This window comes from Calypte anna, chromosome 3, assembly GCF_003957555.1.
Source record: "Calypte anna isolate BGI_N300 chromosome 3, bCalAnn1_v1.p, whole genome shotgun sequence".
Lineage (NCBI taxonomy): Eukaryota > Metazoa > Chordata > Aves > Apodiformes > Trochilidae > Calypte > Calypte anna.
In genome coordinates, this window is record NC_044246.1 from 10,340,180 (window position 1) to 10,358,602 (window position 18,423).

An 18,423-nucleotide genomic window follows, 5' to 3' on the forward strand; every position below is an offset into this window, starting at 1 on the left:
AAAAAAGGAAATAATTTCTCAGCACATGCAACTGCTTCTCTAGAATGAACTGTTCTGAGACAGAAAAATCAGAACCCCAGAAGAAATTTCCCGTAAAAGCTTAGTCTGTTATTAATACATTCATCCATTATGCAGAAGGTATTAGTTAACCAATAAATTATTTCTTGGAGTAACTGTAGTAGGTTTTACTAATTGAAAAGTTTAATGTCAGGCTCCACCATTCTGTTGTCTTCAAAGTTGCATCCATATAAATTAACATACATAAAAATAATTCAATGTCTAAAAGACTGCACACCAAAATAGTTCCCTGCCTGCTATTAAAAGAATAGGTTTTTGAATTCATTTTTACAAATTGAAGCTTTATATGGAAATTTACTCCATAACCCAAGATTATTAATGAAATAATTATTTAAAAATATGGTTTCTGTACACATTTGTACCTTTTCCAGACGATTATGTTAGTTTTACCATCAAGTTTTCAGTGCTGTGATATGCAGGCTTCAGATATTGTAAAACATGTTTACAGACAATTATTTCAATTAAAGTAGCATTCCTATTAACTTTATGAAAATAATTTTGGCTCAAATTTCCAAGTATGTGGGTAATATATCTCTAAATGTGATATGCTACTGTAAGCGTCGCACACTCTATACAGGAAAGTTTTTGCTGACAACAAATTGTAAAAAATAATGAAACATCTGAGGTCTGATCTATTTTATGAACTTAAGAGCAGCTTTTCCAAAGTTTAAGACAAATACAAAAAATATTGCACAGCTTAAAATACAATTGTTTACATTCTGACTTCAATACAGTACAACTCAAGCATGAATGTAAAGAATTACCAGTTTGTATTGTGAGCCCAATTATTTGTGCCAGGTCAAACAATTTATAAAATTTTAACTAGTATGTTTTAAATGTTTACTCATTACAGGAGCTCTAAGCAAACTTTCTGAGGGTCTAAACACTCTTGCAAACCAACATTAAAATTTCTGAGCAATAAAGGCCATTCAACCCACTACTCCCTCAAAAAGCTTTCAGACAGTAAGCGTATTGTGAAGTATACATTTTTATTTAACAATCCTAAAATAAGCTGTATTTACATATTATATAAATGTATGAAGTCTTAATATAAAATAGAAAACTGCATTGACTGAGGAAATTGCACTCCATATGGAGTTACTTACTGAAGACTATTTTTTTATGAAATTTTACAATAATTTATATAAATTACCTCTTCCAAATTAGGTGATTTTTTTTTTAACTAATCCACACAATTTTGATGACTTTACAAACAACGGTGTACATTATAAACTTAAAAACAGTTACAGTATCTTCCGGCGCACAACTGGCTTTGGAAAATTAGACAGTCTTTTTTTGTTCTTTCGTAGAGTCTTCTCTACCACTTCCATGGTTTCTTTCTGTTTGTTCTTTGTTCCATCCACTGGACTTCCAAAAGGAGAGATGAATTTTATTTCAACTGGTGGAGGTGACCAAGAACCTTCTTTTCTCGTGGTTCTGAAAATGAAGTACCAAATTTATTATTACCAACATTACAACATCATAATCAAAGAACTATTTCTGGGTTTCTTTGTAGATAGAATAAAGACAGAAAAAGTACATAAATAAACTTCCTTTTGCTTTCACTTCTTACCAAACTGCCTCAAGCATTCTCAGCCCCTACTTATATGATCTTTTAAGAGTGCCCCATCACAGCAAATGTCCTCATAGGAAGAGTTTTCCAAAAGGAACAAGAAAACAAGTCCAGAAACAAGAACTTCTCACGATATAAGAGCATGCCATCACTTCAAAAAGCAGTATCTGTTTGCCCTTTTCTATCTCCTCCCTCTTTTGTTTCCAGCAGAAAACTAAACTGTTAAATGAGGCAAATGATGCCTTTTATACCAGCAAGCTGGACAGGCTTGTGAAATCCAAGCAGAACTGCACAGCAAAATAGGAATTTAGGTGGGTTAAGAGTTGAATGACTACCACAATAAAGGAAAGCAAATAATTTCATACTTGCTTGCTTTCTTCATTTTGGATTTTGCACTTCTGCCTCTCTTCAATTTTTGCTTTCCCACAGACTCTATGGATTTGGCATCCTCTTCTTTAGCTGGAAGCTCCTACATTAAAGCAACACAATCATTACTCACACCCAAATTTCTACACTTGTATAGAATACAAAGGAATGTTTCTTTCATGAAGAAGTCATGACGAAGTTATTTCCAAAAGCAGTACAGTTTCTCTCTGCAAAAAACCCCCTTGCATCTTGAACTACTGTGCCGTAACTAAAGATCACATTCTGGATTAACAAATAACACACCAATAAGTTTAAAGAAAGACACACTGCTTTTTATTGAAGTCAAAGGAATGCTTATTAATTCTTGACTTACAGATTCAAAATTGATTTTTGTAGTAATTTTTTTCATCAAGGGAAAAACAAAATTAAATTGTTAAGCTGCTTAATGTAAAGCTCTCTTTTTAGATAAAACTTCAAGGAAAAAAGCAAGCCACTGCCAAGTACGATTTGAAAAAATGGCACAGAGCAAAAATCAAGAACAGGAAACAACTAGATTATTTACTTACTGATTCTTTCACAATCTGGGAAATGCTAGGTACATCTTTTGTCCTTGATCTCAAAAGAGGGGGAGAGAAGACAAATTGAGAAGTCAAATCCGTCTCTATATCCTGAAGCTGCACAGGAATGTCTTCTTTTCCATCTATAATGACAATGCACTGTTAACACACATGTACATTACACATAAAGGACAGTGATGTTAAATTACAGCTGGTAATCAAGAGCGCAAAGGCTTTCTGAAAGAACAGGTCTAATCAGGTTTAAAAACAACTCAATGTATTTTTTCCCTAGTAACTGCCTCTTGGAATACAATCTTTTACACTGAATTGTGAAACATTGATAAACCAGTGTAGCAATTTTACCTGCACTTATATAATCAAAGACAATCTATTCAAGAGGCACCAACAGTCCTTAAACAGCTCAAAATTTTTTTTATCATATAGTCTAATAAAAAGTCCTGTGCTGCAATTTCACTTACAAAGTACATGCTCATGAAAAACAAACTCATAATTAAACAACTGCCTAGTTTGTTATAAGACACAGCCCATTTCCAGTTAAAGACTGAACATAATTTGGAAGTGTCTCCTTTATTTCTCTGCTGGGTGGAAGGAGTGGTAATCACACACTCAGATACCCTCCAGTTTTCAAAACTGATGTTAACTTAATCTAATAAGAAAAATTCAGATTAAAAGTTCCTTTCACTGTACTCATGTTTCCTGCTCATGCTTCCACCACAACTAGCCAGCTGCAGAGTTAAAAAAAAAAGATTAGTTTTGTACGGTTACATTTTTTACAACACTTAAAGCAATCCTCAGTCCCTTTTCTGTGGTTTACAAACAGTAATATGCCCTATTTTGCACATAAACATAGTGCACCACACCCACCTTCCAATTTCGACAGCTTTATGAGGGGAGGAGAGAAAACGAAGGTCTCGTGTTCCTCAATATTCAGCTTTGTGAGAGGAGAAGAGATGATGAAAGCCTCATTTTGCTCAGCAGTCAGTTTCTGATGCATGGCAGCTTGGCGGGCTCTGGTTCTTGTAACTCGCTCTGTTCTCGGGGTTTTCCCGTGGCCTGATGAGTTTGTGTCTTCAAGCAGCAAAGGACTCCCAACAGGTGCTTCAGGGAAGGCCTCCTGTCCTGTGCCATCTTCCAGCACCAAGCGTTTCTTCCTGCCCCGACGCCCTGTCCCTGTCCTCACTGCAGTCCTGGGTGTACTTGGTTCTTTTGGTTCTTCATTTAGCTGTGCAGGTGCTGGCTCATGAGTATCCAGTTCTTCTGGTTTAGCATGTGCAGCTCTTCTCGTTCTTCTAGGAGTATCAAGGATTTCCACTTTCCCACCTGCATGTGTGTCTTCCTGAGTACTGAGGGATTCTGTGCTGGCCAAGGGATTCTGTGCCCTCTTCCTAGCACTTCTTCTAGGAGTGACAGGAGTTTTAAATTCTGTTTGAGGAAGTGATGATTTAGACAGATCAAGGTCAGAATTTTCTGAGACTTCAGATGAACTGATCTTTCTTCTTCTGCCTCTTTTAGTTGGCACAGATAAAAGGACATGGTCACCAGGCAGCACCTCTTGATCCTTGACAACATTTTCAGTCAATTGTAAATTAAGAGTTTTTGCTTTTCTTGTACTTCTGCTGGGACTAACTGCTGGTTTTATCTTATGATCAGTGTCAGTTTGGCCAGTTTCTTGATCTCCTGCTGAACCTTTTCCTCCTCTAGTCCTTCTGGAAGTAACAGAAGCAATAATGCTACCTTCAGCAAAAGAAGCATCCTCTTTAGCCTCTTCCAAGAGTTCAGATGCAGCTTCCCTTATTCTTCTCAATCCTCTTCTTGGAGTAACAGCTACAGACTGCACACTGATGGACAGCGTTTGTCCATCAGAATGGCTGCTTTCTATTTTTTCTAAATTAGTTGATTTAGGCTTTCTACCCCTTCTTGGAGTAACAGGCATCACAGGTATTTTCTCACCTTGAGCATTTTCATCTGTTTGAAGTCTAGAAGTCTCAGATGCCTCTTTTGTTCTCCTGGTACTTCTCCTAGGAGACAGTCCAAACAGAACTGGCTTGTCTTTCTTCAGTAGATGCTCATCATCTGCCAATGGAATACTCCTACTCAACTGTCTCCTTGTGCGTGTTCTAGGAGTGAGCACAAGGTCTATTTCATGTCTACTGGTTTCATCTTCCACTCCTTCTGGTACAGTCATTAAGGAAGCTTTTGCCTTCTGGTATCTGGTTACCTTTTTACCTATGGTTTCATGAATAGATTGTTCTACAACTTCAGATGTAAATTCTTTACTTCTTGTGTCTTTGATTACATCCAGTAAGTTCTCTGCAATAGCTACCTTGATAGGTTCAGGCACATATGGGAGTGATTCTGCAGTATTTTGAGATTCTTGATCATTAGTTACAGTGCACACTGAGTTTGTAACATGTTCTTGGTTTTCAGTATTTCCTAAATTATTCACAGGCTTTTCCTCTGTTGTTGTGCCAGTTGGTTTAGAAGCATCTATTCCTGCAGGGTCTTCCATCTCCACTTCACCTTCTTCTCCTTCCAAGACTAGAGTAAAATTACTCTGAGGAATAAAAAGCTCTCCATCTCCCTCAGCTGCATCACATTCACCATCCTTATTATCAGGCAAATCAGATGCAAACTTTTGCTCTATAGTATCATAGCTGTACTGAAAATCGCCTGATGGATGTAGTTCACTATATGGTGAGGATCCACACGGTGCTTCTGAGGTTTGTGCCTTCACAATATCTTCAATTACCTAAAGTTAAAAAATGCCAGTTAATGCATTATTAATTACCAAACAGACTAACTAGCTTCACACTGAGCTATATGAAACTACACAAGACAGTGAAATGCTGTTTTTCTTTTCAGATCATCCCTGAATGTAAGGTTAGAAACATACAATGTACTATTATAGATTAAGTATTATGCATTTAAGGGAGAGAGAACAGAACAGACAATATATGCAATCACACGCTCCATTTCTGATACTCCTCTTCATGACTAATGAATTGTCACCACCCACAAAGTGAAGAGTTTTACAATACAAGCTGTACACACCACTGGCAGGAATCATCACATTGCAGTACTTTATGGACTGACTACAAATCCACACAGAGCAACCAACTCGGCATTTAACAGGGTAAAATACAATTATGTCCACAAAGTTCAAAGTTTCAGTCACAGGAGTTGTGATTGCAACATTTAGTTAAACTGACCAGGTATCACATCCAACAACATTGTGCTTTAAGGAATCACTTGGATTGCATGAGACAGGACGTGTATCTTGAACACTTCTACTTCATGTTCTGTAGTTCCCTGTACTAAGCAATTATTCTTCCCTTCTAGATCCACATGAGATACTTATGCTTTTATGTGGAAAGTATTATCTGCTACATATCTCAAGTGATTCAGATGGTCAAGAGAACTTAGTCAATGTGTAAAGACCTTTGCCCAATCCTCTATGTTCTAATGAGCCAAATGAATGCATGGTTGTTTTTAAAAATCATCTGAGCATTAATTTTTTTTTCCACTACTGCAGCTCTCAAATACACAAGTCTTGACAGGTTTTATTCTGTGTTGTAGATACAGAAAATGCACAAGAAAAAAAACGTATCTGCCTTTGTGTAATGGTTTTAACTTGTGCTAACTAGCTAAAGAAGCTGAGGTGTTGCTCTGTGCCTTCTACTGGTCAGGAAGACAGGACCATCTTCAACTTGCAAAGTATTTTCAATTTTGTAGAAAACCAGTTCACTTACATTACTTTCTTCAGTTTTAGGAACACTGTTAGAAACAGTTATTTCTTCCTGTGGAAAAGCAACCTTTTCTTCAACTTCAGCTACTTCTAGGTTATGTTCTTCAGGTAAATCCACACACTTCTCTTCAAGGTGGTTTTCTGAATGAGTACTAACCACATCTTCATTGTCAAGAAGATTTATCACAGCTGGAAGAGATTTATATAATCTTAAATACTTCGTATAGCAGTTACATTAAGTAAAAGATTTAAGTGACAGAAAGAGTAGGAGCCAACAATACAGTTCACCATCCTGCCACATACACTGGGCACTCTCCAAAAACCAGAATGCCAGAACTGTATGTATAGGCAGTGAGGAACCTCACAATTAATAAATAAATAAAAATTAACCTTTTGAAGACATTTGAAAATTTCAGAAACATAGGCTACCATAGGATGCATCATCTTCTACAATATTAACTCGAGCAGCAGATGTCATAGCTCGTGAATAAGTCATGGTGAACAATATTTAAATAAATACTGGTCTTTCCTTCAAATATTTTAAATACTATCAGTTTTCTCAGTATCTTTACCGAGAACAGGAACACTGACTATGCATTTTCTTCAAGCACTTTCTTTGAGGAGGGCATGCTCTCTACAGCTTCATCAAAATTGGCAGGAACATGCTAGTACTGATTCAGTCTGAGACACCTGTAGTGGTACTGCAAATTTCACTTCAGGAGTTCAGCTACCTTAACTCACAAAACATCTCCAATACATTATACGTACATTCACTGTCTGCTTCCAGGGATTCAGAAAGCTGTGGATTTGCTGAGACTGGTATGGCTTTTTCTTTGGATGAATAGGATGTTTTGGACTCCTCGTGGTTTGTTTCACTTCATCAAGAGAAAGAGAGAAATTAACCATAAAGCTTCAAAACAAACCTTGAAGAGCTTTACAAATTTTTTTCTCATGGTAGAATCTTCAAGCTTCAGAACAGAAATATATAAAATAGAAATTCCTGTACCAACATTTCTACCTTCCTTTTGTAACACAATCTATGTAATGACTGATATACTCGACATTGTTCAACAGCAGATGGTAACAACAGAGATGTATTAAAGACTGCTCTGTTATTGCCTTCTGCAGAAACAGCAGAATTGCTATACTGAAGATTTAGAATAAACTGAAAACAGTTTGTACCAGTGTAAGACATCACTTAGAAATTAAGGGGTATTTCACTGCTAACAGTCTCTCTCTGTCATTAAGCAGTTGCAGCTTTTGAAGTTCATACTGAGAAAACTGATTCCCCTTCCATAACAAACAGATGCTAATTAAGTACATGGAAAATAGAAAATAGGTGTATAAAATATTGCCAGAAAGTATCCAGACCTCAAAATAACCCCCCTAAAGTTACATGAATATCAGGTGAAATTTTTAGCTATGCAACTGTCAGACAAAAGCTGGGCTTATGTTCACATTATCTGTTTAGTAACCCTCAAAAAGTAAAAAGGTTTCTACAGGCTGTTAGCACAACCCAAGTGTCTGCAATGAGAAAAAAGGCTGTCAGCAAGTCAACTGGATTTACATTAATGCCAAATTTGTTCTGTTTACAGACAGAAAGGAGTAGGAAAGCCCTTGCATTTAAAAACACAGGAACAAACCAACACCAGGTCAAAATCATAGGCTTCAACCACAGGAAAGCCAGCACTGACACAGTGCATGAATACAAAGATGTATTTATTTTATAAACTTACCCTTCACTTGCAGTCCCAAAAGGAGCAGGTTCAGCAGTTTTAAACACCAATTTACCATCCCCAGGAAAGGCAAGAAAATCTGCATTTGGTTCTTCCACAAATCCTACAAAAACAGACAGATTGATGACTCCCCTATTGCATGTAACATTGTTTCTTCTAAAATGTTCGTATGATTTTAAAGTCAGCCTTTCTGCATCTAACTACAAACACTGAGATCTGGAGAACTGTATCTGAAGATACCTGGAGCCTGTATCTGAACCTTTTTTTCTAGAAAGAAAAGGAGCTGAGGAACTTCATTAGCAACAATCTCTCTCCAGTGAGAGTCATTCATTCCCAGCTCTTCGTCCCCACTCACCAGCTAGTGAGCTACATCACTTAAAACCTTCCAGCAGACTTGCTCATATGAGCAGATCCTCAGCAGCTAGACTGGCTGGAATGAGCTGAACTACAAAAGACCACCTAAAATAGGTTTGGAAAAGTTTGCATAAGCTGTTCAGGCAGCAAAATGGGTATATGTATCTGTAATGAGAAGCAGATACACAAGCAGACTCACTTCCAGAAGAAAACTATGTAACTGAATGACATGGAAATGGCTAAGAGAAAAAAAATTATCTATTAAGTCAAAGCATTATATCTACTAAACTTGCTGTAAAAAATGAGCAGCCTACAGAAGTACACTGTGACCAAACCCCTACATTTTCAACTTATTTCCCTCTCAAAACTCACACTAATCACTGCTGCCTCTCAGCTCTACTTACACACAACAACCTGTTAAGGCAAAAGCAGTGTAAATTCATAATGTCCAGGATACTTAAGAAAGGACTCACAACAGTGGCAATTTTGAAAGCCTGGGGCAAGGAAATATCCAGGACATTCATGAACATTCATTAACTCATCAGCAATTTAACCTTTTGAAGACTTCCAAAAACGTCACAAACTTAGGCTATCATAAGAAGAAACATACCAGCTTGTCCTCCTGGTTCTGAGGAAACTGGTTGTTTCAACTGGAAAGGCTTATCTTCAGCCATTTCATGGTCTTCCTCCTTTTCTGATTCTTGTAAATCAGCAGTTTCTTCAGTTGAAGATTTAGCTATTTTAGCAGCTACAAAGATGACATCATCTTCAAAATCGCCAGGTGATCTTGCGTCATGGTACTCCAAAGTAGTTTGGTCTGACCTGACAGAGAAGTTACTGTTTTCTTGGCTGAAATCCACATTGTCCAAACCATCTCCAGGTACATTTTCTGCAGACTCTTCCATTTCAGCATGATCATCCTCAGGATTGCTCAGAGTAAGCAGAGTTGTTTTATCTCCACTTTCAAACCAAGCATTCTCCGCCACTCCATGGTGATGCTCAGATGAAGCTCCAGCCAATACTTTAATATCTCCTCTTACCTTAATTAAAAAAAAACAAAAAAACATGCATTTTCTTTTTGTCAAAGCAATAAAAAAAGAACAAACTACAGTTCATAAATGTCACCTTAAGCATGGCACGACAATGGACTAGATTCTCATTCTAGTACTATCTTAGCTTTTTAAGCTGGTTGTAAAATTAATCACACTACTGACTGCTTAATGAGTTTTCAGAAACTTAGGGAATTAAGATGCAGTGGGTCTTGGAAGTGCCCGCTTACACTGTCATCTCAAGGCAGTTCACTGGCATCAACACTGTTTTCAGGAAGAGGAAACTTTTCATACCTAAAGCCATAACTTGAGATTGTCTTTTTTGGTTTTTATGCTCGCCTTTTCAACTTCTATGTGCTACTAAAACATTTTAGTGTTCATCATGCCTGTAGTGTGGAAAAAGTAAATTATTCTGGCCCCACTGCATTAGTAGTAAGAACTTCATACAGGAGGAGAGTGAGTCTCCTGTTACAATTGAGTAGCTCTTTAACAGGCAACAAAAGATACAATAAAAATAGATTATGCCAATTTGTTAGTCGTATGGACAGTTCACACATGCAAATACTACCTTATGACCCTGGTCTGCCCTGAATTTTGTACAACACTGCATGATAACCTGAATCATGGAATCCTACTGACAGAAGAAAAGGAGGAGTAGAAGGGGGCAACTTTCAGATGGATCAACTTCGTTTGACTACTAAACAAATGCTACCCCTGGTATAAGGCAAGAAACAAACCCAAAAACTGCAGGGCTAGAGAACAGACACTGGTACAGCTCTCCTCATCAGAAGTTTATTTTTACCATACCTTAAGTAAACCCAATCTTTCACAGAATCATAGAATCACTATGACTAGAAAAGACCTTCAAGATTGAGTCATTGTTAAGCTTTCACAAAGCTTAACAAGCCCAAACATCTCTATTTCTTACCATCCTACCATACCACCATTTGAAAAGGCAGAGCGGGAAGCTGCATGAGCCATTTGGAACTCACTGCTCCTATCAACACTTGAGCAAAAACCACCAAGGTCACTGGCATTTATTATGAGTATGTGCCTGCTGGCATGTGACATTACAGAAGGTTGAATATAACTTGCTTTGCCCAAATTCAAGCCTGCCATTCCAATTTGCAGTTCCAAGTCTGAATAGAAAGAGTTCTGGCTAACTTTCAGAAAAACTTAATCAAATCACAGTCTATAAAGCCTTTTAACTGTAAAAATCAGTAGCTACAGGTCAGCTTACCCCAGCAGTCCATTTTGCATGTGAGCTCTCTTCCCTGAAAGATATTCTAGGTTCCTTTGCTCGTAGAGGAGGAGTAACTGATCGTCCTGGAGATGCAGAAGGAGTTGCTAGGGGTGTGGTGCGAAGACTGGATCTGAGAATAGACTGAGGAGTAAACCCAGGAAAACCAGAAGATGTGGCCAAAACTTTAGCTCTCTAGGAAAAGAAATAAAATCATTAAATTACAGTCTGTACCAGCAGAGGACAAAGTTTTGCCTGTGCACTGCTTTTTCCAAAGGTACGAAAACCTTAATGATTCAGCACTGTGCTGTTTGTTTCTACTGGCTTTTTTGTTCTTTTTTAAATGACAACAGAAAATGCCATCTTTTCAAATTAATCCTTCCAAGGATATGGCACCTTATTTACTGAAATACTACCTCCTATCCCAGTAAATTTCTCTTCTAGAAGGCATACAACTTCAAAATGTTACCCTTGAGACAGGGACTGAAAACACTGTTATACAAAATGTCTTTTTTTTTCACTAATTAACTGAGCCTAACACTATTAATAAGTCAAGTGAAATTGCCCTAAAAATACCCACACACATTCATGCAGAAGCATTCAGGTCTTCCTACCTCAGCTCAAAAAAGATTTTACAGAATCAAAAGGGTTTAAAATGAGGATAATGGAACTAACTTAATGATATGGACAGTACTGAATGAGAAAAAAAAAAGGTTATAATACAGAAAAATCAAAACTACTTTGTTCAGCTAGGCAAAGGCAGAAAGATCAGCACCAAGATAGGGAAAGCGTTTTTTGCTTCACTTAACTGACATCACTCTGGTGTCATTCACTTAAATGGATCAAGAAACTGAAGCTTGTAGGTATGCAAGTCTAACTAGGAAGAGCTATGGAGAACTTAAGTAACAAGATAGTGAAGCTACAAATTGCATCTTGAACTATCTAGGTATATTGAAAAATCCAATTTTCACCTACTTTGTTCCAGGCAATAAAACCAGGTGTGTTCCCCAAAGCTATGGGACAATATGCATACTGCACTGCTACTAAATTAGAACTGAACTTTCCCACTTCAAAACTGTTCCCAATACACTGCTTCTGAAAGACCTGTACAGAAAATAGCCACACGCATACTGAAAATATTCCACAATTTGAATCCAACAGCATTTGTAATGAATACTTTGGTGTTTTCATTTTAAACACAAACCTTAACCACAAGAGGAGTTTCTAGTAAATGCAGCTCTGATGCTCCTGAAAAGTTCTTTTGTGAGACGGAACCATGCATATGTGATCTCAGTGGGCTGGATGCCATGAATGAAGTAGAAGCTCTGTACGGAGACTGCCAGTCAGCACCCTGTGCTGCAGAACAGGAAGGAACAGGACGAACCACCAAATCCAGCAATCTGTTAAGATACACCATTTAACATATGAAAATAAACAAACAAATAAATTAATAAAGATCATGTTGCATTCAAGAAATCTGAGATGATGCATAACAAAAAATGAACACAAAATACAGATGAACCTTCCCTGTTCAGGTGGCATATCAGGCCCATGAACAAGCTACAGGCTTTTTTTTTTAATAATTATTTCTTTACATTGTTTAGTTTACTATTGCCTACCTAATTTCCCAAATCACTGCCTCTGAGGCAAGAGTAATCCAATTTTAATTTGCACAAGTGATATAATTCTCATGTCAGAAGAAGATTCATTTACATTGCAATGCTGAAACCCTTTCAAATTCTCCACTTAGTTGTGTCCCTAGAGCTGACCACTTCTTTAACAGATAGGAAAACTAAATGCAAACAGAATAACTGGAAAACACAGTTAGTTTATACACACATATATATGAAAAGCAAGAGCCTTTTTCAAATATTCATTCTATAGATCTAACTATACCTGGAACATTTTCGTGAAAAGTTTTTGAGTGGTGTCCCAACAAATGCATCACGCAACTCTGCATCAGGGAGAGGATGCCTTCTGACTTGTAGCTCTGTAGCTCTAGGGCTAGAATTTGGAAGGAAAATGTAAAGGAAAATGTAACTGACTTTCATCCCCTGAAGTCCAAACATATCAGGATTCAAGTTCATTTAGCTATATCAGGTGTAGGGAAATCATCAGACAACTACTAGACTCTTTTCTGCTCTTTATCATTCTGCCTATTTTTAGGTAAAAAAAGCAAGAAATGAGGCAGAAACTGGGCAGGAATTGGTGAAAGATTACTACTTAATCAGACAATCAAGATTATCAAAATCCATATACCAACAGCATGAGGGTAATCATAGTTCTAGTTTCAGCTATCATACATCCTGTCAAAACATTCACCATCATGTCACCAGACATGTATTTCCATAAATAATTACCATAGCTGAAAATATCTCTCTCCAGATATTACTGATGATGTCTTGGCTCTTATACATTCTATACTGTATAAGCAAAAAAGCCAAATAAAGGTTCACCTTCCCTTCCAAAACACTAACATTATCCACATTGATTTTCCTCTCTCTCTCTCTCTCCAAACACATAGCTCAAGAAAAAAAAAAAAAAACGTTTTAAAAGGCTGCTTACCTATCATATTGTGAGAAACTGGTTTTCTGCTCATTTCCTACCCACACTTCTCCAATTTTGGACAACACATTACTGATGAAAGTTGCTCTGGTACGCACATTTCCTGCATTAGCTTGCTTTGTTACTGTTGATAATGGCTTTGGTCTTGTGACTGTAAAACAAGAAGGAAAATTTATCAACCTTATGTCAAAGTGATGGTTAGTTGTCCATTTTATTTCCCATGCCTAAATATATTACCTTCTCTTAAGACTGATGAAGGCAAACGATAAGGCTTGGCTCTCTCAACAGCCAGCTTCCTTTGAATTCTAGGCAGGATCTTGCCATAGTGGTCTAATATAGAATTTCTGGCATCTGCTCTCTCTCTCAAGCGAGGATCACAATCATTCTGATGAATGAAAAGCATAAATCAAAATGTAAACTGATTACAAGCAGTTCCCTGTACACTGCACAACTGTGCTATGCCTTATTAGTGAATAAGTTCTCTCTACCTATAGATCAAAACACAGACACTGCACAGAACAGCAGCAAGTTCTACACGTAAGCACAAATTTCATCTGGAATCTTGAGCAAAATGGAAGACTAAACTAGCAACAACCTACAACGTGGAAGTTAAAACCATTCTGACACTCTGCAGAGCCTTAGTCTGATACACTTGCTATGACCTGCAATTTTCAACAGCTTCAAAAAGGCAGGCTCTTTTTTCCTGAAACACCAATGCGCAGGATGATTGAATATACAGGACAACTGCACATTACCCTAGGCAAAAATGATGTGACTATTAAACACATCAGAAAATGCCACCAACATACACCATCTGGCTGGATTAAAGAACCAAAGCTTCCAAAACCATCTTATAAGTTTAATTTATGGGAAAACTATGGTATCAGTAAACAGCAAATGCATCACAAATGTATAAGAGAAATTAAGATTAAATCTGACTATTTTGAGGGGAAAAAAACCCCAACAAACAAACCCCAAAACCAGCACACAAATTTTACCTGTGGATTGATATTCAGCCTGCTCTCGGGTAGAAAAATCAAGTTGTGTGCAAGATACAAGAGATTATATGCAACATACTCTTCATTCCACAGAAGGGAGCGACACAACTTTCAGTATGTAACATACATACCTCAATAGCTGAATTATAAGATTGGCTATTAAGAAATATATTTATTCCTCAGATGCAAACAAAGTGTTTTACCATGTTCTGTAACATTTACTTATTAACTTCACAGAGTAGCTTTGAAGCAGTGAAATAATTTGATCAATTTCTAGGTTCAGCTGTAACTTAAGCTGTAGAAACTTCTTTCTAGTATTTCATGGAGAGGTGTTAAAAAAAAAAAAAAAAAGCAGGATTTTTATTTAGCATTGAAAACCATTGAGTAACCCCAAACAGAAATTGGCATACTTGACAGAGCTTTTACACTTACTGTAAGATCAGCTTTCATTGACTGATTCAACTGTATTGCTGGGATATAGTTGGAATGCTGAAGATGGTGGACCAAAAGAAATTCATTATTCTGAACCCCAGAGTTGGTCTGCAAAAACCTCTCCAAACTCTCCTATGGGAAATGACACATTAAAAAAATTATTATGATTCCTTCTTCTCCTTTCAAACAGATGATTAAAACTTGTTGTGTCCACACTTACTTGTTCAGTGGCAGTGAAAGGTAGCTTCAGTAAGTCTTGCATTAGTCCCATCTCCTGACAGATTTCATACATGTGTTTTAACAGCTCTTCTACATTTAACTTAGTGGTATGTTGTTGTACCAGACCCCAAGCCTCCACCATGCACCTGCAATCAATTTTTTTGAGATGTAGAGGAATACTAATTGCATAGACAAAATATGCCCCAAAATTATTACATTCAAATTTTAGTGGAAATTCGGGAGATGATGATTTGTATTCTTTGTCTTCCAACTTTGTGTCTGAATGCCAAAACGGTGAAAGGTATTTACCTGTTGGACAACAACACGGTGAGGAAAAGCCGCACTTCGCTGCTGCTCGCTATCGATGGCTTCATCATCTGCAGGTATCTGAGGGCTCGTCTGTGCTCTCCTTGGCACATGAGAGACTGAATAATTCTCATGTGTTGCCATGACACAGTTTTGATTGTAGCTGGATGAAAGAGCAGGGCCAGGGAATTCTGTAGAAGTTAGGGATCAGGTTTATAAAACACTTACATACACACAGGCTACAAAAACATTCTTTTTAAGTAAGGGTGAATGTGTGTAAAATAAACTTTTATAACTCATGAAGTACTTGATACAGGACATGTGAATAAAAATTCTACTGTATTCCCACAAAAAATGTTTAGTTACCCAGACAGGACACGAGGTTACCCATTTAAAGACAGTAACTCACACTTGATAGGTTTATCAAATCTCTTTTTATAAAGAGATTTTAAGTAATACATTACTAAATAATAAGTTGTTCTCCCAGACAGTATTATTATTATGTTACACCATTATATTGACATTATGACAAGCAAAGAACAATTTCCAGCATCAGAAAGAACATGAATTAGGTTTGAAAGTCAGTTTTGCTATCTTTCATTTCAAATCTTGCTTATGAGCAACCTATAATTATAGTTTTAATATTAAAGGTGCCTACAACACTGATTTTGAGAAAGTGCTCAACTGGTCTGCTGAAAATAACCTACACAGATGCCTTTGAAAATACAAATATCAAGCATTATTAAAGTTGATTTATTCTTTGTTTTCAATTTCAATCAATTCCTGTTAAAGTGATTAAAATTAAATTTCAAATAATAATTTATTGCTGAAGATGTCATACCAGTAATACAAAAAAGCCTCTAATGTTTTAGCATCTATTAGCTAAGAACCAATTTTTTATAGTCATTCTATAGATCATAGCTTTGTACTCCAATGGATGTTGAACTAAACTATATCATACTTACTTCATAATCATTGTGATCTAGAAGCCAAAAACCTTGGATAAGCTTAACAAGACCCCAAGGGATAGCAAAGGCTGTTGGGAAGGAGTCGATTGAAGTTTCTGTTTTGTTTGGAATGGAATGCATGATATCTAGCAGCAAGTAAATTGTCTGATATCAAGTATTTAATTAAGGCTAATAAATTTGTAAGAAAAAAAACCATAATGAAATAAGACTATTAAGAGTGGTAGGAAGCAGAAAATACTAATGTATTACTTTCTCCATTTTCAGATATTATGCCTAATGACAGTCAGGTCCTAGAAAAATTACATTTTGAATAAATAACAAGAAATAAACTTTGATTTTTGTAAGGCATTCAAAAAGGTTTGCTTTATATATTCAAATACTCCTGTTACAAACTCAGGCTCTCTCTTCAGTCAGTGGAGTTACCAGTTGGACATTCAAACATTTGAACATCCAATGCTTAATTAACAAAGCAAACAAATTTTATAGTTGTATTTTTTTCCCTCTCATTTGTAGAGTGCATAGAACAATGTAAATTATGGTGTTTTTCAATACAATTCAGATGGCATTGACATTGGTAGTGTCATTTTCTCCTCCTGGCATCTGTTTTTAGGGACATGATCCAATAAAACAGCTCTGAGGTACAACAGTTTCTAAACAACCTCTAACCTAAACTTCTTACATCAGGCAATGAACAACATTACATATATTTCAGCAGTTTAAAAATTCATTTTCTGTCCAAAGAAACTGTTTATTGTTCTGTGTGTTTGAACTGCTTTTTTTAACAGAACAAAAGGAAGAACTGTTTGCTGTGCTGGAAAATCAATTATGCCAGCAAAAATCAGGTACTGGCTAGTACCTGATCAGGATTCTGCTCTGAATCCGCACATTTTAGTGGATCACACTAGTTAAGACATTTGCTTCAGATATGGGTGCTTTTGAAAAAATTGAAAACTGTCTAAATTTTTAGAAAAACTAGAGGGCATTTTTATCTTTAACATTTCTTAGTAAACCTCTTTTTTAAACCCAGAAAAGATTTTGCAACAAAACATTAAAAAAAATATGTACAGTCCGTAATGCAAAGAAATAAAATAGTGCTTCTGTCTTGTTATTCTAAACTAAATGTCTTTCACGTCCGTTGTTTTTGAAGCATAAATTTTAAGAGTTATTAAACATACAGGTGAGAAACTTTTAAGAATATTTGTGTGCCTCTACTAAAAGTGCAATAAAATAACTAGAAAGGATACAATTGCATGTTTGTAGCTTTCTTCGACTCCTTCTAGCAAGTAGAGATCCAGCAGTGCCTGAAATGAAAAAGTTTAACAACTATTATCAGAAATCACTGGCTTTTAGGTGGGGTTTTGGGGAGGGAGGGGGATTCTTGTGATTTTCATTGAACACAACACTTACATGTAAACTAGCAGGTGGATATTTCCCAGTTCCCCCTTCCTCTCTCTGCCACAACTTTTCGACTTGGTCTCCTAACTGGGAAATCATTCCATCAATCATCAAGCAGTCAGAATCCCATTTTCCTCTGGAAAAAAAAGTAGGAAGCATTTGGACAGAGTAAAACTAATTCCAGCTGCTCAGTGTAACAGATTTCCTCCAATAAAAAAAAAAAGTTCCCACGAGTCAAAAAAAGTAACAAACATACAAAGGCATTGTTTTGACTTGGAATAGACATGAAAGACACTTCAGAGCCAGATGAAAGATGTTCATTAGATCACATTCAGTGATTAAAGGAGTTCAAAATAGAAATCCTAAAAGCTCTCTTATTAAGGGAAAAGTTGATATGACCTCTTAGTTTTCATGTTTTCTTTTTTGTTGTATTACTTGTAGTACAAGCAAGTAGCAGTGAAGTTTAAGTGCCAAAATTCATCTCACATCATCTAACAGGAAACACAACAGTCTCAAAATTGTACAATAACAAAGAACCCCCTTGTATAACCTAACCCAAGGCATACCACCTATAAGCTAGTAAACCTGTCCAGGAAGGAGTTTACATAAGTAAGTGACTTCCATCCAATAGCCAGTAGAGTGCTAGGTGTGCCAACTACCCCTAACTCTTGACTATCTGACTGGACTACACAAATATACTTGTAAGTAGGAGATTTAGGCCAATACAACTATTACCATCTATTACTAGTAAATGAAAGGGATCACTTGTTTTTTTCTAAAACCTGCTTTCTTCTGTGTCCAAAAGAATTGTACTGTGAACA

The 18,423-nt window shown here is 36.6% G+C and overlaps 1 protein-coding gene across 1 annotated transcript in view; it reads right to left on the reverse strand.

The window, feature by feature from the left end:
- Positions 1–1,048: 1,048 nt before the first annotated feature.
- The window catches only part of AHCTF1 (AT-hook containing transcription factor 1), a 41,399-nt gene continuing 24,024 nt past the window's right edge, over positions 1,049–18,423 (reverse strand). The window contains exons 19-37 of the mRNA XM_030447483.1: positions 17,615–17,738; positions 17,452–17,508; positions 16,205–16,351; positions 15,243–15,430; positions 14,935–15,079; positions 14,715–14,846; positions 13,522–13,669; positions 13,285–13,435; positions 12,616–12,723; positions 11,924–12,119; positions 10,720–10,914; positions 9,041–9,470; positions 8,077–8,179; positions 7,109–7,215; positions 6,345–6,529; positions 3,460–5,344; positions 2,584–2,717; positions 2,017–2,120; positions 1,049–1,515 (exon numbers count right to left, since the gene is read on the reverse strand). Coding sequence (XP_030303343.1) covers positions 1,323–1,515; positions 2,017–2,120; positions 2,584–2,717; positions 3,460–5,344; positions 6,345–6,529; positions 7,109–7,215; positions 8,077–8,179; positions 9,041–9,470; positions 10,720–10,914; positions 11,924–12,119; positions 12,616–12,723; positions 13,285–13,435; positions 13,522–13,669; positions 14,715–14,846; positions 14,935–15,079; positions 15,243–15,430; positions 16,205–16,351; positions 17,452–17,508; positions 17,615–17,738 — 4,732 coding nt within the window. The 3' untranslated portion in view covers positions 1,049–1,322. The remainder of the gene's footprint in view (positions 1,516–2,016; positions 2,121–2,583; positions 2,718–3,459; positions 5,345–6,344; positions 6,530–7,108; positions 7,216–8,076; positions 8,180–9,040; positions 9,471–10,719; positions 10,915–11,923; positions 12,120–12,615; positions 12,724–13,284; positions 13,436–13,521; positions 13,670–14,714; positions 14,847–14,934; positions 15,080–15,242; positions 15,431–16,204; positions 16,352–17,451; positions 17,509–17,614; positions 17,739–18,423) is intronic.